This window comes from Penaeus vannamei, chromosome 21 (genome assembly GCF_042767895.1).
Source record: "Penaeus vannamei isolate JL-2024 chromosome 21, ASM4276789v1, whole genome shotgun sequence".
NCBI lineage: Eukaryota > Metazoa > Arthropoda > Malacostraca > Decapoda > Penaeidae > Penaeus > Penaeus vannamei.
The window spans coordinates 13,958,506-13,983,325 of NC_091569.1; the positions used below are offsets into that span (position 1 = coordinate 13,958,506).

The window sequence follows — 24,820 nt, forward strand, 5'->3', positions numbered from 1 at the left end:
TTCTTCTGATGCAAAATTGATTATAATGAAGATAAAATAAAGATTCTGTAATGACTGAAGAAGTCTTTTTTGAGTAGGGGTAGAGGTAGGTAGGGGTGTGTTTGTGTGTGTGGGGGGGGGGGGGTTCTGTGTGTGTTTGTGTTGTGCGCGTGTGTGTGAGAGAGAGAGAGAGAGAGAGAGAATGTGTGTGTGTGCCTAAGTGTTTGTCTGGGTAAGAGAGAGAGACAGATACAGACAGACAGAGCTTAGAAAGAAAAAGAAACAGACATTGCCAAATATACGAAGTGAAAATCAGTCTCATTTCAGACGTTCCTGATATTCGGATTCCCCGACAAAGTCAAACAAATTATGGGTAAAATCATTGTTTGAGAATTTTTACAATCTAAAAGGCAATCCAAAAATCTCTGAAAATTATATTTTAAACATTGAATGATAAAGGGAAAAGATTCGCGAATATACTGACATAAGACGTTGGTGCGCCCTGAGTGAGTGTGAGTGTGTGGGTGGGTGCGTGCGTGCGTGCGGGTGTGGGTGTATTTTTGTCTGTGTGGACGTGTATGATGTATGTGAGTGCGATGATGATATGATGCGTGTATGTGTAGACATGTATGTGCGTGCGTGTGCGTGCGTTTATGTGTGTTCTTGCCTGATAGGATGGTATTATAACATCAACTTTGCTTCAACACTTGGATGCGAAAACTCGACTTCCTTTACAGATATAGAGGAAGCTATACTGTCGGCTTTGATATTACAGCATAAGGAAATGTAGAAAAAGGGCAGTGAGATTTCATACAATATATTTAAGGCTGAACTCCGAATTACCTATCATCATAGCTATTAATCAATTGAAAAGTGATACGGCAAAGTACTTTAAACAAAATGTAAAAGGTAAAAAAAAAAGACAAATATTTAATCGTAATCAGATTCTTACGCAATGTATGTAACAAACTGCATACACTGATACTAAAGAATAAATATATGACATAACCCATATGTCAATCATTAGCTTCTCTCTACGATATTGCCTTTGCTTACTTCATTTCGCAAATTAGATAAAACATAATAATCCTCATTCAAATCAATCCAAGTGTAAGCCTTTCTTTCGTTTTCAAACCAATCGCCGTGACTATAGGAACCAAGAAAGTGTGCTTGTGTGTAAAACTTTGGATGCCTCTCGTTCCTTACACGGTTATTTGATTTAAAGAGCTATTTGGTATCCGGACGAGAAGCCTATGATGGATTCCTTGGTCGCTATCCCTATTGCTATGGCTACTGGAAAGACTGACCTTGAAAGACGCAACGGTACCAAGGAAACAGCTATGAAGGTGTTTAACCGGGGACTTGATGCGATCTGACCAAGAGCCAAGAGAAGACAGTCAATGGCACAACAGGAACAGTACAGCAACAACAGGCGGTTAACACAAATTACCAAGGCTACAACCAGGCCTATGCACAGGGGTATGGAGCTTTACATTACCAAGGATGGGACTATCCAGCTCAACAGGGCGGTTATGGTTACGGACAGCAGGGTTGGGGGGCTTATGGAAGTTATTATGGTTAGAGATAAGAATGAAATCATTCTTTTAATTCTACTCCTTTCGAGCGTTTCACAGATATAAGTAATCCCCCATGTGTAAAGTATGCTTGTATGTTGGAATGCTTTGTCAACAGGATTTCCAAGTTGTCTAGGACACTGCATCACTTTTTGTTGTATGGTGAGTAATCATAAAGTTCTTGATATTTACTTAAGCCTTTAAAGTTTGTACAATTGTATTGCGTCTCATTATGATGAACTTAGTTAATATGTCTTGAAGTAAGATGGAATAAAGTATGTCTTTGGCAATTCAGTAATACTGTGAATAAATGTGATTGCAAAAGTTTGTCTGCTTGAGACCATAGAAACCAGAGAAACTGTTTGAAATCTGCAATTTTAACTTTTTGCAGGGAAGTTAGATGAAATGAAAATTAAAAATAACTTGTTGAGGTAAATTCAACTAATAATAAATGACAATCCTTATTTTATATCAAACACGATGAAATAAGAATGAAATAAGAACTCAAAAATAAAGAAAATATATATACATATACTCGAAACATTTCTTTAAACACAACTCTATATCTTTGAAATAGGGTAACTGTTTGTCAGCGTAATTCCTTCAGTTACTTTTTAGCACATTAACTCACATGACCAAAATCTCGCTCCCTAATATACCGTTAACAAACAAATCGAACTCTTCGATATCTGCTAAGTCAGGACAAAAAAACATTTTCTCATGTCCAAAACCGAAACTAAAAAAAAGAAAAAGAAAAGCGTCATATCTCCATACCCTAACAAAGCCCTCCTACCACAGAAACACCGTCTTGCACAAGGTCTTTCATTCAGAAAAGCCTGAATCCTGCCCCGCCGCCCTCCCTCTCGGAACTCCGGGAGGAGGAGGAGAAGGAGGAGCTATCGTAGAACGAGGAAATGAAGCTGCCGGGAGAGGAGTGGGTGCTGGGAGAACCACGTGTCCCGCCGAAGCCGAAGTTAAAGTAGCTTCCTCCACTGTCGCTTTCTTGAGATGGCTGGGAGTCCCCGAAAAGTGAGAAGTTAACACCGGAACTTTCCTCGCTGGTATTGTCAAAACCTAAAAAAATGACAGGATATTATGGGGAATAAAGAAGGCGAATTGAACGAAGAGACTTATAAAAGTAATCCTAAACACAGCACTAAAGACTTGATTATGCTGGAAAAGCAGCCCATAATATTACACAAATAACAGTGTAAGGGATAAAACGGTTCACAAATATGAAGAAACACTGCAGTTAGTGGTATAGTTTTGTCGTAATAGGTAACTGATATTCAGCTTGTTTTCACAGAGTTACGTCTACAAACCATCCGCGTCCTCTGGCGAACCAAAGAGACGAAGAGCTCCGGGCGTCCCTCTGCCAGAATCCGAACTTTCTCCTAACATGAAGTTGAAGGAACTCCCTGGCGAGGTAGGCTTCGGGTGCCTCGAACTGGCGCTGCTCGACGACGTGTCGACGCACATGGAAAATGTTAAAAGGTCTTTGTGGACCTCTGCAGTGCTAGAAGGAGATGAGTGTGTGAATGCGGTGTTGCCTTCTGAAGGAGAGGTATTGCTTGAAGGAGCAGTTGTTACGGCCGAATCGTTTCTGCTAACTAGCGAAGCATAATGGGAAGTTTCCACACTTCCAATGAAAGACTTATCAGCCTGCAAAAATGAAACAGATTTACACTGGCAAAAAAAAAAAAAAAAAAAATCACAATCCCATTTACTGCCACACTGATTACACCACAATAATCTATTCTATGGAAAGGTGTATTAAGAATTCAAGGGAATCATATGAGCATATGTGCAGCTGGACTATCCGAAAGCAATAGCAGTGATACAGCTTATCAGTTCTATTGTCAACATGATTTGTTCGACTCTCTGTCTTAAGCAGCCCTTCTGACCTGGTCAGTGCCGGATGTTCTAGTGCCATCAGCATCTCCATCCGCTTCCACGATAAAGCCCTGTGAAGACTGGAATTGAAGGCTGTTCATCTGCAAAAAAGAATATATTACTTGTCTGTGGGAATCCACGTTGGTATATTAAAAGGTGTTTTAAATAAATATATTTTTTCTTTCCGTAATCCTAAAGTATTAAAAGTGATACATAAACCACTTCGCTTTCAGTAATTCCTGGACTTTCTTTGCAATAATGTCAGCCCTTTGTTTTGAACAACAACCTTTCCCCTAGCTACGATATCTCTAAATCAGTGGTTTCCAACTTTTTTTTATTACTATGACCACCGACGGATATATAATAATCTCCATGGCCCCGTTCAATGCTTGTCAACTTTTCAGATTCAGTTAGTACTAGTTATGAAGCGTAATGATGTCAATTGCTATAGGACACGGATACTATAAGGAAAGATTCTAATTTATTGATATTTAAGAGAAATATCTGTAATTACTTTATGCTAGACGAAATTCTGTTTAATTCGAAGTCATATTTTTCATATTGCTCCATAGCGCCCCACAAAAAGTATTCCAAGGACCATGTCCCCTAGGTTGTGAACCCTTGCTTTAAAATGTCTATTATTAAACACGATTTTTTCACACTTATCCCTAATTTCGACGCCATCCTCTTAACTCCTCATGATACATTTTTCCTTACCATTTGGCCTGATGCTTCCTCAGTTTCCAACTCCATGTCTTCTAAAAAACCTGCCTTGTTTAGGTCTGAACACTCAGGTGTAGTAGTATATTCTGTTGTGTAATCTTTCTTGGATATCTGTGTCTTTCCTGGAGTCGATGTTAGAATGGTGTTGGATCGGCATTTCGGGCTTTCCCCCACGCCTGATTCTTGTTCCATTTCTAGCTCTCCTGTTGTAGACTTCGGTTGCGGGCCTGCTACGTATTCCTGTGCTTGATCTGAAACTACTAAGAAGGGATAATATAAAACACAAATAACAAAAGTGACGAATAGTCATCACTTGCAACCACGATGAATAAGTAATGTTTTACATACTGTAATGGTACTGTGAATGTCTCTCTTGAGGTCGTTCTGAGGAACTTCAAATAAAAACTAGATATATTTTATTTAATATTTTCACTAATAACCAATTAGTTTAAAAGAGAGAAAAAAAATAACAAAACGCTCTGTAAATATGTGAAATATAATGCCCACCTCCAAGATGCTGCTGACTGTGGCTCTTGGCTGTAGACGAAGAAATCTTACTCTGTGCCATGTCTGACTGCCTAGATGATTCAGATGGCCCCATTCTCTGTGAGAAAAGCTAGAGGATAGTTTAGTTTTAATATTGCCTCTAAACCATGTGTGTTAATTATAACAGTTATGCAAATGATTATTTAATACGGTATATTATCAACATATATATCACAGACATAAATAATATGCAGACAGGAGTTGACTGGGAATTGACACTTTCTTACAGTTATATAAATTATACTTGTTATGGCATAATATCAACAATGTACAATGTGTGACACACAGAATATGCAAACCTTAGGAGGAGTTGGCGCTTTTTTAAAGGTAAACTCGGGGCTATTGAGGAGCGACGAGACATAAGCCTGTCGGACCTCTTTGGTATGCAGCTGCGAGGGTGACGGAGGTGTGTACCAAATGTCTTCCGAACTACTACTTTGGTTCTTTTCATCTAAAATTGGTTATTGTACCATGTAAATTATACATACTAATAACTAATGTGAGAATCTTGCATCGCATTTCCTGCCTAGACTACTTATTAAATAAAGACCTGTGTATCGAGGCTTATAGATTTATCAAATTTCTTTAGGGTCTTTTTTATTGCCATCCATACGAGAAAAAAGTCCTGGCAGCACTTACCCATTGACACTTCGGTCTCTGTGATGGATGACAACTCGTTCACAAAGTTTGAGGTCGATGTAGGTACCCTGGAACCAGTTGAGCACCGGGGTCGAAAGCCAGATGAAATGGAGGGTGAAGGAGTGTTGGCACACGAGGGGCTTCTACCGACCGAAACCTGGTCTGGGGTCGATTCCGAGGTGTTGGACACGTCTGCCAAGTGTCCCGAGTACCCAGAAAAACTCTGATGAGAGGAACTTGCCACCGTCCTGTGTTCCTCCTGAGAGCTGGTGGAATCTTGGCCATAGGATGTGCAGGGGCGGCTAGGGGTGCCATCTCTAAGAATAGAACCCGTGGGAAGATGACCCTGCTTCACCTTGGAGCTGAACACCAAATTGGGTACTGAGGGAGGAAGACTTTGGGCAGAGGCTCCATATCTAGAATCCTTGGCTGTTACAGGCAAACTGGCCTGTCTGCCAACTAGTATGGGACTCTGACCTAGGTTGAGTAATGGAGCGGGCGTCGAGCTGGGACCAGGCTGGGAGGTGACACGATCACCATCTGAGGATTCTTCAGTGACACTTTGAGTATCCGGAGTGTCCTCGCTTCTGGAGTCTCCAGATGAGACGGTAAGATGAAACTTCTTCCTGAACTTAGACGCCTGCCAAAATATTCATCATTGTGAGTAGGAAAATAGACAAATTTAAAGCCCTGAAACCCTTGACTGCTCTACCCAAAAAAAACACAGACCAGACGCCCCGCAAAATACAAAAAGGCCTCACCTTGAGCAGATCGAGGCCAGTATCAAAGCGATTGGGACGAGGTGTGTCACGTCTGACCTTGCCTGTAGTCTGCGCTGTCAACTTCACCTCCGGCTGCTGCAAGGAATAAACACTCAATACTGGAATGACCAATGGGGGCGTTCTTTGCACGTTTTCAAAAGGATATCACACAGCTGTTTTGTACACTGTATCAGCCATATTGTCTTTTCCTAGTCTTTTGTGTAACTACGGATAAAAGTCACCTCGGGACCGAAGTAAGAAACCTCTGTAATAAGAAAAAATCACAATATTCGAACACTTTAAGGTAATATTCGAAACATGCTCGACAAGTTCGTTATTTTAGGGGGGGCGTGACTGCACAAACAAGCAAGTCACAAATCACAAATACTAAAAGAAGGAGGAAGCACGGCCACTCATCACTGTACAAACCTGCGATACTTTTTGCAAGGACGAAAGCCACCTTTGCGGGCGTGGCGAGGGTTGTTCTGACTTCGCTCGAGCCGTGGTCTTTTCTTTCTCTAGGGTGGCCTCCCTTTCCTTCCTTGCTGTCAGCTCTAATTCCTTCTGATGGATTGCTTCTCTTAGTGACCTGATAAGTGAGTCAATTTAATTAACATGTATATATGGATAGTAGCAAATGCACATGCTCATTATACAGTACTTACCCACACACACATGTGTATGTGTATATATATATATGGATACTGTATATGTGTATATATATATACGGATACTTAAAGTTCTCTCTCTCTCTCTCTCTCTCTCTCTCTCTCTCTCTCTCTCTCTCTCTCTCTCTCTCTCTCTCTCTCTCTCTCTCTCTCTCTCTCTCTCTCTCTCTCTCTCCCTTCTCCACCGGCTTCCTACCTGATTTGGGTTTCCTGCTGCCGTTTCTTGTCCCATTCTTCACCCAGCTTCTTCCGTGACTTGAGGAGCACCACGATAATCTCCCGAAATTTCTTCCAGTCTGAAGGGACAAAGAGTTATAGGAGTTAGAGGGTTTTTAATTTACTAATTATGTCAGATACCTGACATAATTACAAAGGGTTATTATAATTACCATGAGTTTTCTGTAACGAGACAGATGAAACAACTGACTTACCGTACCTGTTTGACAATGCTGCTATTTAATACGTCTTTACCTGTAACGTGGCATCTTAAACCACCTTTATTCAAGAACTGGAATCCAAAGTCGTAAAGCTAAAAACGCTGGTCAACATTTCCTACCTGCAACCTCTAAAACGCTACAGACCTTCAAGTCCTTTCCGTTTGTTTTCCTTTTCCAAGCTGGATACTCTGGAAGCAGCCGCGCTCTTTCTTTCCGCCAGCTGGCTCATCTTAAGCTTCAACTCCAGCTTTGTATTGTCCACTAGACGTCCAGCGTATCGGGTCTGTGTAGGTCAATGATTATATTAAGAGAATGTCTACTGATTTAAGGCAGTGGTTCCCAACCCCATGGTCGCGAGGGGTTTTCTGAAGGTCACCGAAGATTTTTACAGAAAAAAGAAAAAAAAATCCACAGCTGGACACCCAAATAAAATAAATTAACACTTATTTTCTCTCCCAGGTTCAGATTTATTGAAATTAATTCTGTTAGTAATTTAAACCTATACAAATAGAATGACATAAGTTCTAAAACATGAAAACAGTTAGATTTATCACATATTCTGGGCTGCTAGTCCAGGTGAAGACCGAAATCAAAAAGCGACAATCGAAAAAGGTTGAGAAACACTGATTTAAAGGAACTCTTGCAGGGTTGCAATGGAAGCATACTATGAAGCTGCTGTTGTTTGATGTAATTCATTTTCTTAACCTGGGCTGATTATGGCTGTGGGGGCTTAATGGGGTGTAACACAAATATATTTACCATTTACATTCTTTGAAGCTATCATTAACGTCGGTCTTCCATAACAGCATTAGAGTTAACGAAAGCACACTCCTATACTACAAGAATACAGCCTCGGAGACACCTTCCCCCTAGAACTAAAAATACAATTAGAATACTTTCTTCTTCCCCTCCCGCTTCACAAACTCGTCTATGCTCCTCCTCTCTTACCTTCACTTTCCCCTCTTACTCTACCCTCCCCACTTATCCTTACTTCCGTCCCCTCTTACTCTCACTTCCCTCCCCACTTACCCTTACTTCCGTCCCCTCTTACTCTCACTTCCCTCCCCACTTAATCCTCCCTCCCCACTTACCCTTACTTCCGTCCCCTCTTACTCTCACTTCCCTCCCCACTTACCCTTACTTCCGTCCCCTCTTACTCTCACTTCCCTCCCCACTTAATCCTCCCTCCCCACTTACCCTTACTTCCGTCCCCTCTTACTCTCACTTCCCTCCCCACTTAATCCTCCCTCCCCACTTACCCTTACTTCCGTCCCCTCTTACTCTCGCTTCCCTCCTCACTTAATCCTCCCACCCCACTTACCCTTACTTCCGTCCCCTCTTACTCTTACTTCCCTCCCCACTTACCCTTACTTCCCTACCCTCTTACTCTCACTTCCCTCCCCACTTACCCTTACTTCCCTCCCCTCTTACTCTCACTTCCCTCCCCACTTAATCCTCCCATCCCACTTACCCATACTTCCGTCCCCTCTTACTCTCACTTCCCTCCCCACTTACCCTTACTTCCCTCCCCTCTTACTCTCACTTCCCTCCTCACTTAATCCTCCCACCCCACTTACCCTTACTTCCGTCCCCTCTTACTCTTACTTCCCTCCCCACTTACCCTTACTTCCCTCCCCTCTTACTCTCACTTCCCTCCCCACTTACCCTTACTTCCCTCCCCTCTTACTCTCACTTCCCTCCCCACTTAATCCTCCCACCCCACTTACCCTTACTTCCGTCCCCTCTTACTCTCACTTCCCTCCCCACTTACCCTTACTTCCGTCCCCTCTTACTCTCACTTCCCTCCCCACTTAATCCTCCCATCCCACTTACCCTTACTTCCGTCCCCTCTTACTCTCACTTCCCTCCCCACTTACCCTTACTTCCCTCCCCTCTTACTCTCACTTCCCTCCCCACTTAATCCTCCCTCCCCTCTTTCTCTTACTTCCGTCCCCTCCTAATCCACCCTCCCTTCTCACCCTTACTTCCCTCCCCACTTAATCTACCCTCCCCTCCTACCCTCACTCCCCTCCCCACTCAATCCACCCTCCCCTCTCACCCTCACTTCCCTCCCCACTCAACCCACCCTCCCCTCTTACCCTCACTTCCCTCCCCTTTTAATCTACCCTTATCTCCTTTCCCCCGATTTCTCCATTTTCTTTGCGTCTCTCGGCCTCTTACCCTGATCTGCTCGAACCGCGTGAGGTATGATCGATGCAGCGAGTCCAGCCTCTGCCTCAGCGCCTCGTGTTCCTCCTGCAGGCGGGTTTTCTCCGTCTCTGCGACCCGGATCTGTTCCCGCATCATCGCCACGCTCGATGTAAGGCTGCGGGGGTGGAGGGGGGAGGGGAGAAACAATATATATATATATATATATATATATATATATATATATATATATATATATATATATATATACATATATATATATGTACGTATGTATATATGTGTGTTTGTGTATGTGTACATGTGTGTATATGAGTATATGAGTATGTGTGTATGTGCGTGAGTGTGTGCGTGTGTGTTTTGCGTGTGTGTGTGCGTGGGTGGTGAGCGTGTGCATGTATTCGTATGAACAGAACTCTATAAAAAAAATAGCAGAAAAGGAGAGGCCGAGAAACATCCGAGAGCCTTACTTGGCCACCACGGCTTCTTGGTGGGGGTCTCTCGTCGCCTTGGCCTGCAGGCGCTCTTTAATCTGTTCTATCTCTGCTTTTATCTTCTGTTGCTCCCTGTTCCCCTGTGCGATCAAGCCCTCCAGAGCTGCGAGATGATAATAAACGAATTTGCGTAAAAAAAAAAGTTCTGTCCTTAATACGGCGGAAGTATTAAGGACAAGAGAAGAAAGAAAAGGTACATTTTTTTTCTAATTTTGACACAGACTCTCTACTCTAAACATTTACATTAGAATACCATGCAGAATAAGTAAATGGAAATAAATGAATGTGTAAATGAAAATAGAATGATAGAAACACAAAGAGATACGAAGAAAGACATGAAAAATCAACAAACATGAAAAATCAACAGACATAAAAAACAAGCATAAAAAATCAACAAGCATGAAAAATCAACAAAGACATGAAAAGATATGAATAAAGACACAAAAAGATGCGAAGAAATACATGGAAATGGACAAAAAAATGAAAAAAATAATAAGACAACAATAAACCAACAGTCACACAAAAATAAAAGCACAAGAATCAAACAAAACAAAAAACACACAAACATTCAAACACCCACATACCCACACTCCCCCCCAAAAACACCCCATATATAGCAACACCACACGTACTATCACAAGCCTGGCTGTGTTCGGCGTGCGAGCGGCGCATCCTGGCAAAGACGGAGGATAAGGCGTCCACCGACCCGAGGTTAGGACCTTCTCCATCGCCCCCCGCCGAACATCCTCTCTCCAGCAGGATTGAGTCCATTTCCCTTCCGTGTGTTCTGCAGGAGATGACGGGAGATGTTCAAGTTTCGAAGTCCGAAAGGCTGATCGACGGATGTGCTAGGGAGGTGGAGATATTTTCGGATACATAGGGAGAGAGATATAGGATAGGGAGAGTGAGATGCGGAGACGGAGGATGTAGGGTAATGAAGGTAATAGAGGCTTGCCGGATGGGTAGAGTTTGTTGGAAAGAGAGAGGTAGATAAACGAGTGGATGGGGGTAGGTAACAAGATGGTAATATATAAATAACGAGAGAGGCAGAGAAATATAATATGGTATAGAGCACTGGTTCCCAAAGTAGGCGGTACCGTCCGCCTTGGGGGGGTTGTGGAAATATCAGGGGGGGGGGGGGTCGAGGCAAAAGATGGGTGACCGGATGGCATTAGGAACAGTTAATAAATAACAAAATATGTCATAAGCATTAAGGTAAGGGATGCATCTTTGTATTTAAGCTAGTACGTAAGCTGTACACACACATACACATACACACACACATACACACGTACACGCGCGCACACACACACACACACGTACACGCGCAAACACACACACACACACACACGTACACGCACACGCACACACACACACACACACACACACACACACACACACACACACACACACACACACACACACACACACACACACACACACACACACGCAATATATATATATATATATATATATATATATATATATATATATATATATATATATATATATATATATATATATATATATATATATATATATGTATATATATATGTATATATATATATGCATATATATATATATATATATATATATATATATATATATATATATATATATATATAATGAGAGCATACACATCTAAAGGTAATTTGTTGTGCATTATCGTGAGCATATTGATGTTTATCTCATCGATGTAAGTTTAAACAAAATATTCAATAAACACGATTTCGAGCAATTAATCTGAGAATATATATATCTATACTTAAAATTATCAATCTCTCTCTCTCTCTCTCTCTCTCTCTCTCTCTCTCTCTCTCTCTCTCTCTCTCTCTCTCTCTCTCTCTCTCTCTCTCTCTGTATATGTGTGTGTGTGTGTGTGTGTGTGTGTGTGTGTGTGTGTGTGTGTGTGTGTGTGTGTGTGTGTGTGTGTGTGTGTGTGTGTGTGTGTGTGTGTGTGTGTTTGTATACACATATACAGGCACGCACACACGCACATAGACATACTCGAGAAATAAAGCATTAATAAAAAAAAAATTATGTAGGCCTGTTTACTAAACGATCGGCAAAGTAATCGAAAGAGAAATTAAAAATAATGACAGGAAATGATCTTATTTCATACGGAATATTTACAATTTGGCCACTAAGAATTCCCTTGTAAGCCTACACTTCGCCGTATGTACAAACCCTATTAAAATACATCTTTGAATCTTATCATTATCAATTTAACAACATCCTTAGGCTATAAAAACTGTAGACCAAGAAAGGCATAATTCAATGCAGAAAAAAACAGCAATGTTTAACGTATCTTGTGCAGAAATAAGATTTTTTTACTCATTTACACGGACTATATGATAATCAAACAGATTTACTGCATCTAACGACACGTAAGCCCCTAATATTCACTAATTTTAAAGGGGAAATTACTGAAAATAGATCCGCTGAACAGATAAACACCTATTTTTTTTTTATTCCCTTTTAATTCTTTAAAAATCAGGCCACCAATTCAACCCAAAACGTACCTGATCTAAAACTATTACCCTTAATTATCCTTTGATATCGTTAATAAGTAGGAATCCGTAGTTTAAAAGGAGTTTTTGAGAGTCGGAAAACAAATAAGATCGAACCTTTTCAGAAGTCGTCAGCCAAACCACGGAGGGATACGAGACTAATTTTGATTTATTTTACCCGGGGAAAATCTAACATAGATTATATCTGATCTTTTTTAACTGCTTTGATCTTAAGATAAAATAACATGTATATAGTAGCTATGAATGTTAAATGCTTATATGTGAACCGTTTAATTAGATACATTAAATCTGCCTAAAATTATTTGTGAAATATATTTTAAGGATATAAATATGCATTTGTGTCTATAACTTCACGTGAGGACGTGGTTTAATCCTTATTTTATGAATAAGATTATATAAACGTGTGTTTGTGTGTTATGCTTGTTTCTGCGCGCGCGCGCGCGCGCGTGTGTGTGTGTGTGTGTGTATGTATGCCTATTACGCATGCGTTTTTCCTGGAAACAAACAAAACATATGATTTCGAATAAAGACTATCAATTTTACTTGCGGCCGAGGTCAAGGAACAGAATTCAAATATTACTCCTATCGGACTTTTCTCATTCCGCCATTTTTTTTTTTTTTTTTTTTTTTTTTTTTTTTTTTTTTACCAGAAGAGTATTTCCCAACGCGTGATTTTGAGTGGACGGATATTTCTCAACTAAACCACGACTTTGAATCTGAATTGAATTAACTGATTTTATCCTGAGCTTCGTTATCGTTTGTTTACTTTTCACTAACACTTGGTAGGGAGCACAGAAACGGGAAAAAATCATATATAAATGGTAAGTGGTTCAATTCTCAATTCCTTCACGTATTACTGTTTATGGCCACTAATTATGAGGCGAACACAATATCCAGCTGCAGAAAGAAGTGTAAAGAAAGAAGTTCGCGTCCCCTTTGCTGGCGACGATAAGCTCCATTACGGATATAATGGTCACCTGGCGAGGATTTCCTTTCTTTTTCGTATATTCGCCGAGGAACATGGCCGGATATCGGGAATTGCATTTTCGGATACCGCGGGATCAACGAGAGAGGGGAGAGAAGATTAGTACATGAATTAATATCGCTGACATTAGTTCCGGTACAAGATGCTGATTTTGGGTGATAGAGCTATTTCATTCCTGTTATTGGTAGGATTTTTTAAAAGGGCCAAGGTAAAGAAATTAAGAACTTATGAATACTGTTCCTTGTTTCTTTACATATGCGAACTACTGAGAACAAGTAATTAATAGTAAAAGATGGTTTTACTCTACCTAAAACATGAAAACAACAGTATTGAGTATTCGTACAGTGACGGACAAAAGTCTTTTAATGAATCGAAGCTTCGAATCTGCCTTCTATATAAAAAGTGTGGTATGAACCTGATGCTCGAAACGGAATTCGAAACAGTTTTGACAAGAGTTTTGACCGTGACTGTACCAGGAAAGGGCAAATGTGCTATATAGCAAAGGGAAATATGCAGTGAGATCATGCGAAAAGAAATAATGTGGAAAGAAAAATATAAAAGGACGTTAGCGCATATTTACCCAGCCGGAAACGTGTCTCGAAGGAGCGACAGGGAATTATTATCCGCCCTCTCAAAGCCACACGTGAGGAAATGACCGCCCACCCAAAGCCACACGCAGAGAAATACCCGTCCGCAGAAATCCACACGTAGAGATACCCGCCCGTACAAATCCACGCGTAGGAGAAATGACCGCACACACATATGCACATACAAGGAAATGACCACCGACGCATATCCACATATGAGGAAATGACCACCCACGCATATCCACATATCAGGAAATGACCACCCACACATCCACATGTAAGGAAATGACCACCTACACATCCACATATAAGGAAAAGACCACCCACACATATCCACATATAAGGAAATGATCAACACATATCCACATATAAGGAAACGACCATCCACATATGAGGAAATGACCACCCACACATATCCACATATAAGGAAACGACCATCCACATATGAGGAAATGACCACCTACACATATCCACATATAAGGAAATGACCATCCACATATGAGGAAATGACCACCTACACATATCCACATATAAGGAAATGACCACCCACATAAGAGGAAATGACCACCAACACATCCACATATAAGGAAATGACCATCCACATATGAGGAAATGACCACCTACACATATCCGCATATAAGGAAACGACCATCCACATATGAGGAAATGACCACCCACACATATCCACTTATAAGGAAACGACCATCCACATATGAGGAAATGACCACCCACACATATCCACATATAAGGAAATGACCGCACCAAACAGCGAGTAGAAAAATACCCGCCCACACGAATCCACGCGTAGGTAAATACCCGCCCGCACAAAAAAATTACACCACCCTTTTTATATATAACAGTAAAGGGATATGTGTGACCAGAGAATAGCCCTCGCGTCAATGGAAACTTGATCTGCGGAGGATAAACCGTTACGTCTAACCTACTTATTAAAAAAGCTGATCTTTGAGTCTTTTTAATGGGAGTGGATGGGACTCTATGCCGATAAAAGAAAAACAAAAACGGAAATGGCTGACAGAAAAGCCGTATCGCATACATACATGTGTGTGTGTAGGTGGGTGGGTGCGCGTGTGTGTGTTTTTTTGTGTGTTTGTTTGTTTGTTTGCCTTTGTGTGTGTGTGAGTGTGTGTGTATGTGTGTGTGTGTGTGTGTGTGTGTGTGTGTGTGTATGTGTGTGTGTGTGTGCGTGTGTGTGAACATATACAGATGTATATTCTTCCGCTCTACACACACACCAACACACAAACTTTCATCTCACATCTAGCCTTTTTTCTCCATTTCCTAAGGCAACTAGGAGGGGGAAAATACTGTCGTAAACACTTATCATATCCGTTTTCAAGTGAGAGATATCCAGTTTACTCAAGGTGGAGCTCCTCCCCCCCTTCTCCCCCCCCCCTTGTCCCCCACCAACCTTTTCCCTACAGCGTATAATGGGAAGAGGGAAGTGACGGTTACAAACAACTATGTTATCTTATCGGTTTATCGCTGGGGTATCAGTTATCAGCAGGATCTTCACTTTCTGTCGGACTTACTTCTCGATCTATGTTAACATGTCCAACAGGGGCAGGTAGTAAATTTAGCTTCAAAGGAAAAAAATATTATTATGTTTGAGAGTGGAAAGGGGAGGCAAACATCATATTAAGTCAAACGCCAAGCTTGGATTTTTGTTGTTGCTGTTATTAACGTTCTGTAATATTTCGTGGGTTTCGTATTTTTCTTGTTGCTTTTCTCCGCCTCTTTATTCTTCTACAATTTACTTTTCTTCTTATCCATCGCCTTTCGCTGTATCTTTTTCGCTTCATTTTCTATCTATCATTTGCTGGGAAAGAAATATCACGTATTCTTTTCTTTACCATACAACTCATACTCTTGCTCTCTCATTCATCAGTCTTTCTGTTGGCTTCACAGTCTGGTCAGAGATTCCAAGCTGGCGCAGTTAGGAAAGAATGACGTTATCACACGCCATTCTGAGTGAGTCATAGCCCGCGTCCCCAACATCCTCGGGCAGAATACCGAGATCGGAGGCAAGGCACTTCGATCGCCAGAAGGAGACCCAGAAGTCACACACGAGCCTGGGTCCTCCTCCTCCTCCTCCTCCTCCTCCTCACGGACGAGGGGACAAAGGAGGAGGAACACGAAGACAAGTAACAAGATGCCTGGGGATCTTAGATGTCAGTCTCACGGGAAGAAATTACGCGAAGAGGCTCTGCTAGGTTATTGATCACGCTTTGAAGAGGAATGCCAAGACTCTCAGGCCTTCTGCTCTCTGAAAGTTGCAAAAAAAGTTGCAAAGTATATATAGTACGTGATGCTGTTCTGTGTCACTGATTTTTGTTCAAAAGCTGAAAAAGAGGACAATGTATTTCTTCCAAACTTACAGAATTTGTAAAATATATCCTTGTAAATTGTAGCGTTATATATCTTAATTAATAGATATCATCACCTTCAATTACTGATTTTCATGTAGGTGCATTAAGACAAAGACTCGTACCTGCCTTGCTTATCGCGTGTGCAGGCCAGGTAACCTGAATTAACGCAGGATTGGTAACTCTACCGATAAGATAAAGGCCGATAACCATTCCCCTAACAGTTCTACATGATACTTCGCCTTCGACGGGCCCTGGGCACTCGCGTTGAATCAAGAACTGCCCATTTTATTCATCGTACAAGCTTAACGCGGTGAGTTTTGACTGCTGAGTTCGTGAGAGGGGCAAGCAGGATTTACTCACTTCACTCACCAAACTGAACGTCAGAGTGAGTGAATGTACACTGCCTTGACTCACCATACGGAATCTAACGCATTCAAAATTCGACTTTCGAGTCATCAGAGTGAAAGAGGATTGACATAGGTCACTATTCATACAAAAATTAAATGTTTTTTCAGTGTTGATTCCTTCATATCTGATCAAAATTAAGTGGGGGATACAGCGCTAAAAATATGTCCTTAATTGACCAATATTTGAAAACCTAATTGAACAAGATCCAATAAACCATTAAAATAAGATTTCTGCTAAACTTCAGCCATATTTGCCAATCAATATTTCCGAAGTAATTATTGGAAAACGAGTTAGTGAAGTTCACTTTGTTTTGCTCCCTACAGGATTCCAGAAAATGGGGTACGACTTCGGAGAAAGGAAGGTAAAGGAAGTTTATTTTGAGTGGTGGCGTCTTTGCTGCTGATAATTATTCCATTATTATCATTATTATTATCAATGTTGTCCTCGTCATTATTATTATTATGATGATGATGATGATAATGATTATGATGATGGTGATGATGATGATGATGGTGGTGGTGATGATGATGATGATGATGATGATGATTATGGTAATGATGATTATCATTAATGTTTTCGTCGTGATCATTATAAATGATATACTATCTTTATTATCACTGTTATCATCATCATTATTATAAGTATTATGCTATTATCATTGTTATCATTATCACAATTTTAAGTATTATGTTGTCATTATGATCATTGTCATAATTATTTTCATTACGAGTATCACTAAGATTTAAATCATTTTAATTTCTAATTTGAATTTTAACTAAAATCCAAATTATTATTATTATTACAATTTATTATACTTATAATTTTTGTCCTTATCATTATTATCATTATCATTATTACCCTTATGATTATACAATTATCATAATCATCACTATTTTTTACTGTTATCAATTATTATTATTATTATTATTATCATTATTATTATAATTATCACCATCATCATTATTATTATTATCATCATTATGATCATCATCATCAGCATTATCATTATTATTATTATTATTATCATTATTATTATTATTATTATTATTATTATTATTATTATCATCATCATCATCATATTGTTGTCGTTGTTATTACCTCCGCCAAAGAGGTTATATTTTTGGTAGCGTTGGTTAGCTGATTAGCAGAATAAATAAGTTATGAATAGATTTTTTTTACCAGAGGCGTGTCTTAGCCCGACTGAGATGCCATAACAAGAAAGAGGTGATTTTAATGTAATTCTTCAAGTGCGAAGATTTTTATTGCACCAGTGACTCTGTTGCCTTGGCGGAGGTATGCGCTCTCTGAGTGATTCTTGTTATCATCATTATCATCATTATTAGCATTATTATTAGTACTATTATTATTATTGTTCTTGTTATTATTATTATTATTGTTATTATTATTATTATTATTATTATTATTATTATTATTATTATTATTATTATTATTATTATTATTATTATCATTATTAATATTACTATTATTATTATTATTATTATTATTATTATTATTATTATTATTATTATTATTATTGTTATCATTATTATCATTATTATGTTATGATGATTATAATTTTTACTATTGATATTATTATTACTATGATCATTATCATTACTATTATTATCATAATTTTTTGTCGTTATTACCGTACGTTACTTATCGTTATTATCATTATCATTATCATTAATGTTGTGATGGTTATTATTAGCATGATGATAAGTATTACAATGATAATAGTTAGTATTATTATCATTGTTTCATTTCAGTTACTATTATTTTTATCATCATTATTATTATTATCAATTTCAGTATTATTATTATCATTATTATTATTATTATTATTATTATTATAATCATGATCATTATTATTATTATTACTACTATTATTATTATTATTGTTATTATTATTCTAATTATAATGATGTTTATTATTATTATCATTATTACTATTTCTGTTACGATTATTACCATTATTATTATTGTTGCTATTATATCTTTGTTATCATTATCATCATCATCATCATCATTTTCATTATCATTAAGTGATCAGCAGCGTTGTCTACAACATCGTTAATATCATTTTTGCTATTATCGTTGCAATTCTCATTTCAGCATTACTATTATTATCATTGTTATCGTTGCCATCATTACCATTGCTCTTGCTATCGTCATTATTGTCATTAATATTGTTATGGACATAATGATCAACTGCATTTTTGTTGAAGTTAGTCATAACTTTTATTATGATTACAATTCTCTCCTTTATCTCCATTAACGTCTCCATAATCATTATCAACAATATTTGTCACAATCGTAGTTCTTATCAGTGCCCTTATAAATTTTATCAATTTTATCGTATTTGTCATTATCACAGTTGTTGCTGTTTTTGTTTGTTTGTTTTTTGTCTTTATTATGGTTATATTTATTGTTAAGCATTATCTGTATTACAATATTTGGTTGCATTGCATCAAGATGTATATATATAAATACATATATATATATATATATATATATATATATATATATATATATATATATATATATATATATATATATATATATATTAGGTGAGTCATGATAATCAGAAAACTGATGATAATGATAAATGATAATGCAATAAAAATATTGGTGGTGACCCGGATCATGATGCGGATCCAGGATTTTTTTGTTGCATCAGCGACCCTATTGCATCGTGGAAGTATGCCCTCTCTAAGTGCTTCTAGTTATTATTATTAATAGTATTATTGTTGTTATCATTATTATTATCATTATAATCATTATCATTATTGTTGTTGTTGTTGTTGTTATCAATATTGTTGCCTCTTGTGTCCGCGCAGGTCTGGCCGTGAGCGCGGCTGTCTGGGCCGATTCGGTCACTCGGGTGCGACATATGGGGGGGGAGGGGGGGTGGAGGGGAGCGTTAACACGACTCATACCGTTATTTTTCCTCGGGGATCTCCGGGCTTTCTTGGGTGCAATGTAAAATTAGTGTCTGTAATTCGCTTAGAGAAATTATCAATATCTATAAAGTCAACAAAAGTTATATTAGTTTTCATGTAAAACATTTGGAGTTTATAATCACAAAATTCGTTTTTATTACCAAAAACAAAGAAACAAGAATTGTCTAATTTGAAACTGAGGATCTACACTCACACCGACGGCCCGTCAGACTAACGCTAATAATTTTGAATCTGTACATCAGTTTCCGTGCTTCTTTCTTCAAAAAAAAAAAAAAAAAAAAAAACCGCCATGAAAGACGAATCTACGGTGAAACGGAATACGTCCTCGTGCTCCACGTTGCTCAACCGAGAAGTACTGTGCACGGTGTTAATCAGGCGGGAGGCACGTGCAAGGCCCATATAAGTACTTATACAGATAGACCTTGGGCACGTGCGGTCTATTACGGCGGTGCTTCTCGCCTCTGAAACACCCCCCCCCCCCCGTCTGGCTGGGCAATCGGGCACAAGGCGGGTTCTGGACGTACGCAAGACCAGTTGAACCGCGCCTTAAGGAGTATATGTTTTTGGTAGCTCTGGTTAGTTTGTTGGTTGGTTGGTTAGCAGGAAAACTCCAAAAGTTATGAAAAGATATTTATGATTTTTTTTTTTTTTACCTGAGGTGTGGCTAAGCCCAATGTTGTCCAAACATATTTGCTTATTGCACCTTTAATTACCTTTTTGTGCTGTTACGTAACCCCGCCCCCCCATCCACAATGGCTATCATCATTATCATCATCATCATTGTCATCATAATCATCACCATCATCATCACCACTACCACCACCACCACCTCCACCACCATCGTCATTATCATTACCATCACCATCATCATCACCACCAGCACCATCATCATCATCATCATCATCATCATCATCATCATCATCATCATCATCATCACCATCATCAAGCTTTTCATTCTAGCATAGCAATAAAAACAGAAATTATAAAAAGCGAACAGACATGGAGACACAGAACTATAGTCTTATCAGCTGTTCCTGATATCAGCGCGATACCCGGATGTACGGATATGCTTTATCAGTCCCGGAAAATACTTTCATACCAACCTTTTGAACAGTCATAGCTCCATGGATGAACTAATATATGCTTAGTAATTATAGTAATTATTATTATACTGACAGGGAATTGCAATTATCTGTAGTATCAATATTACTCACGGAGAGTAATAACGTTCTGATGGAACTAGCAATATTGAAATATGATAATGGTAATGAAAATGGTAATAATGGTATTGCATTAATTTAAATTACAATAATTGTATAGGTGACTACAGTATCTCACAGATTAACACCAATACACGTAATTAGGAGGATATTAATGATATTGAGATGAGATGTGGTATCATAACATATATGTAGATTCGTTTTACTGCTCTACATAAACGATGTAAATATTGTAATTGTATTGTAAATGTAAATATCTTTCTTCGCTTTGTATATAGATAATATCAGAGTAAACTAATGATTTGACATTTTGATGACTAGTTTCGCATTTGGTAAATACATAATTATAACCTTAGATTCTAAAAAATAAAAACAAGTAAAATTTAAAGCTTTTTCACTATCTGTCAAAACGAATGACATTTCACTTCTAAATGTTGCTTCTACGTCAAAATAACTCATTTCCGTCCATACTAGTGACTTCCAGTTTGTAATTAGATAATTTGTAATCTCTACATCTAAATTCAATCTACTTATCAAATTGAATATTTTCTATGCCACACCAAAATGAATAATCTTAATTAAAATTGTTTATCTTATGTCAAACTAAAATAAAAATAAAATGCCAATCTAATTTTGTGTGTAAAACTAGAGTATTCTTATGCCAAACTAAAATTATTACCTTATTAACTAAAATTAAAATATCAAAATGAAATTAATCATTTTATGACATGTTAAGATGATTAATCTCATGCCAAATTGAAAATAATTTTCACATCAAAATAAAACATATCCACGATAAAGTAAAAACATCTGACATCATTTTATGTTAAACGCAAATATGATTCGAACATAACTTTGACATATCACAAATTCAGTTTAAACGTAAACTGAAATTTATTTTTAGCACAAATTCAATGCATATCTAACATAAATCTATTATGAACTTCGACGTGATTTAGTTAATGAACCAAAGAAAATGAGTTTACTGATAGAATAATTTACTGGTAAACTATTCATTTTGATATATTCCCACATCAAAAATAAACTTACTTCGATTTGCGACACAACTCTAAATGCTCACATACACCTTAGCGTTTGTCAGCAACAAATTAAAAGCTAGATAAAAAATGCCACACGAAAAAGTAATTACCACTTGATCGGTCACCTCGATTCATCTTCTCTCTCTCTCTCCTCCCCACCCCTCGCCTCCCTTTCCTCTGTATCCCCCTCCCTTCCTCTCTCGTCTTATTCCTCCTCCCTTTCCTCTGCATCCCCTTCACTTCCTCTCTCTTCTTATTCTTCCTCTCTCACCCCTCGCCTTCCCTTCTTCTCTCTCCCCCTCGCCTCCCCTTCTTCTCTCTCCCCCTCCCTTCCTCTCTCTTCTTATTCCTCCTCCCTTTTCTCTCTTCCCTTCCTCTCTCTTCTTATTCTTCCTCCTTAACCCCTCGCCTCCCCTTCTTCTCTCTCCTCCTCCTCTATCCACCTCCCTTCCTCGCTCCCTCTGTCTTCTCCTCCCTCCCCCCATCCCCTATCCTCGCTTCTTCTCCTCCTTCTCACCCCACCCCTCATCCCTCTCCCCCCTCTTCCCTTCTCACTCTACCCCTCATCCCTCTCCCTCTCTTCCCTTCCCGTATCCTCTCTCCTTCCCCCTTCCCTCTATCCCCACCCTCTCCTCCTTCTCCCTTCTCCCCCTCCCTCTATCCCCACCCTCCTTCCTCTCCCTTCGCCCTATCCCCACCCACTCCTCCTTCCTCTCTCTTCTCTGTCTCCCCACCCTCTCCTCCTTCCCCCTATCCCCACCCACTCCTCCTTCTTCTCCCTTCTCCCCCTCCCTCTATCCCCGCCTTCCTTCCACTCCCTTCGCCCTATCCCCACCCACTCCTCATCCCTCTCCATTCTCTCTCTCCCCATCCTCTCCCTTCTCCCCCTTCCCCCTATCCCCACCCTCTCCTCTTTCCTCTCCCTTCCCCCTATCCCCACCCTCTCCTCTTTCCTCTCCCTTCTCCCCCTCCCTCCTTCCTCCCACACCTCTCCTCCTTCCTCTCCCACCTCCCCCTCACTCTCCCTTTCCCCTTACAGCCCACCGTGGGACAAGTGCCTCTCCTGATCTTCGCGTACCTCGGTTTCTCCCTCTTCGTCTCCGGGTTTATCCTGACGGTGCTCGCCTACGCGCCCACGGACTCCTACCTGATGGTCATGATCCAGAGCATGGGCGTGATGGGTTTCCTCGGCCCGATTGTGCTCGTCATTGGCAGTGAGTGTCACTTTTTTTTTATTTTTTTATTTTGTTTCAGTACGTGAGAGAGAGAGAGAGAGAGAGAGAGAGAGAGAGAGAGAGAGAGAGAGAGAGAGAGGGAGAGAGAGAGAGAGAGAGAGAGAGAGAGAGAGAGAGAGAAAGAGAAAGAGAGAGTGTGTGTGTGAGTGTATGTGTGCGCGTGTGTATGTGCACGTGTGTCCGTGCGTTCGCGTACGTCTGCATGTAACGTAACATGTCTGTATAAGCAGATGTGTCTTGGATTTATGATCTGTATTTGAACCAGAATTGTTTTAGTCTTAATGCAATTACGAATACAAGATAAATAACAAAAACAACAAAAGAATAATAATAAATCAACTAACATATTCCATATCCCTCCCCAGCGATCATGCTCCTGGTGTCCATCTTCTACTGCTTATTCGGCAACACTGATGAAGACGACTACTAACCGACCGTTCGATCCTGTGACGTCATAACCCGCCATTTCCTGCCTGCAAACAATGAGAACAAAAGACTTTCCGGGAATTAAACAATCGTTGGTCGCGATGTTGACTCACATCTTTTATCCTTATTTGTTGTGCCAAATGCAGAAAAGATATGAATGAGAATTAATACCTTCGCAACAGAAGAGAGTTTCGAAGACATCTTCGTCAAAAATGCATGTATTTCTGAAGATATAATCGAAACCGGTTAAATATATCGCTCGATATTGTGAATATATTAATTCCCTTTCATACCTTTCCTAACATTTTTGCTTTATCTTTTTTCCTTCTCTTTCATTATACTTTTTGTTTTTGTTCTTTTTTTTCAGGCGCTTTTGATTATCCCTTTGTCCTTTTCTCTCCGCGTCCTTTATTGACTCTTGTTTTTGTTTTTTTTATCATGTTTACTTCATTGTCTGCATCAGCTGCCATAATGCTATTAAACACAGGTTTCTGAAAACGGTGTGAGAGGGTGTACCATATATTTTTTCATGGGAAGTGTAGGGGGGAGGGTACAGTCTACTGATATGCCGGCCGAATGGATAAATTTCTTATCTTATTTACTACACGAATGAATAATTAGATAGAATATCGACATTATAAGTGATATAGACCATCACTTATTGTATATTTTGATGGATACGGGCCTCTAAATCTTTACTGTGAAAAGCCGGACTCTAGCAATAATAGAAATTTAAAAATTAAATTTTCTCCCCCCCCCCAAAAAAAAAAAATGTCACGTCCCTGTCACAAAAATATATACCTTTTATTGATCTACTTAGTTTCCATATGGTAGGTCCACCTCCCTGGATTTTCACCTGTGGATAAATAACTTTTTTCAGAGTTCATTTTAGATTTAGATTAATTGTCTCCTGTTTGCATTTTTTATGTTTTATAGTGTATGTTGTATCATGTAAGTCAGAAGAAGCTGCGAATTCTAATTGGTCGTAGTTATCAAGTTTTGTGATTTTGTTATATAAATGTGAATTCAGTAAAAAATGTATGAATTATTACATTTTATTCATATTTACAAAGAAAAAAAACTACACAACACAGTATTTTAAATAACATTACCTGCTCGTTTTCAAAATCAATATTTAATAAAAATTGACAAATATTT

The 24,820-nt window shown here is 39.1% G+C and overlaps 2 protein-coding genes across 17 annotated transcripts in view; one reads left to right on the top strand and one right to left on the bottom strand.

The window, feature by feature from the left end:
• Positions 1–1,032: 1,032 nt before the first annotated feature.
• On the bottom strand, positions 1,033–12,550 carry LOC113824061 (serine-rich adhesin for platelets). 13 transcript variants are annotated; one of them, XM_070135901.1, is made up of 15 exons: positions 12,508–12,550; positions 10,513–10,667; positions 9,857–9,983; positions 9,402–9,546; positions 7,365–7,503; positions 6,980–7,079; positions 6,545–6,704; positions 6,116–6,211; positions 5,355–5,994; positions 5,015–5,166; positions 4,677–4,785; positions 4,164–4,429; positions 3,458–3,547; positions 2,876–3,239; positions 1,033–2,627 (listed from the first exon to the last, which is right to left on the bottom strand). In XM_070135901.1, the coding sequence occupies exons 2-15, from the start codon at positions 10,649–10,651 to the stop codon at positions 2,380–2,382; spliced, it is 2,775 nt and encodes a 924-aa protein (XP_069992002.1). In that variant the 5' UTR covers positions 10,652–10,667; positions 12,508–12,550; the 3' UTR covers positions 1,033–2,379. The 13 variants fall into 13 exon arrangements, with proteins under 13 accessions (XP_069992002.1, XP_069992008.1, XP_069992012.1 ...); XM_070135907.1 differs by having other exon boundaries at positions 6,116–6,208; positions 10,513–10,728; positions 12,508–12,543; XM_070135911.1 differs by having other exon boundaries at positions 4,164–4,420; positions 4,677–4,773; positions 10,513–10,728; positions 12,508–12,543.
• A 3,674-nt stretch (positions 12,551–16,224) lies between these two features.
• LOC113824064 (uncharacterized) overlaps positions 16,225–24,820 on the top strand; it is an 8,733-nt gene continuing 137 nt past the window's right edge. Inside the window, exons 1-5 of one of the 4 annotated variants that reach the window (XM_027376806.2) lie at positions 16,225–16,302; positions 16,592–16,680; positions 17,102–17,139; positions 23,041–23,215; positions 23,602–24,820. The exon at positions 23,602–24,820 is cut by the window's right edge and continues 137 nt beyond it. In XM_027376806.2, coding sequence (XP_027232607.2) covers positions 16,240–16,302; positions 16,592–16,680; positions 17,102–17,139; positions 23,041–23,215; positions 23,602–23,650 — 414 coding nt within the window. In that variant the 5' untranslated portion in view covers positions 16,225–16,239 and the 3' untranslated portion in view covers positions 23,651–24,820. Of the gene's footprint in view, positions 16,303–16,585; positions 16,756–17,101; positions 17,140–23,040; positions 23,216–23,601 lie in introns of those variants that run through there. The other 3 variants (XM_027376807.2, XM_070135914.1, XM_027376808.2) reach the window with 3 other exon arrangements.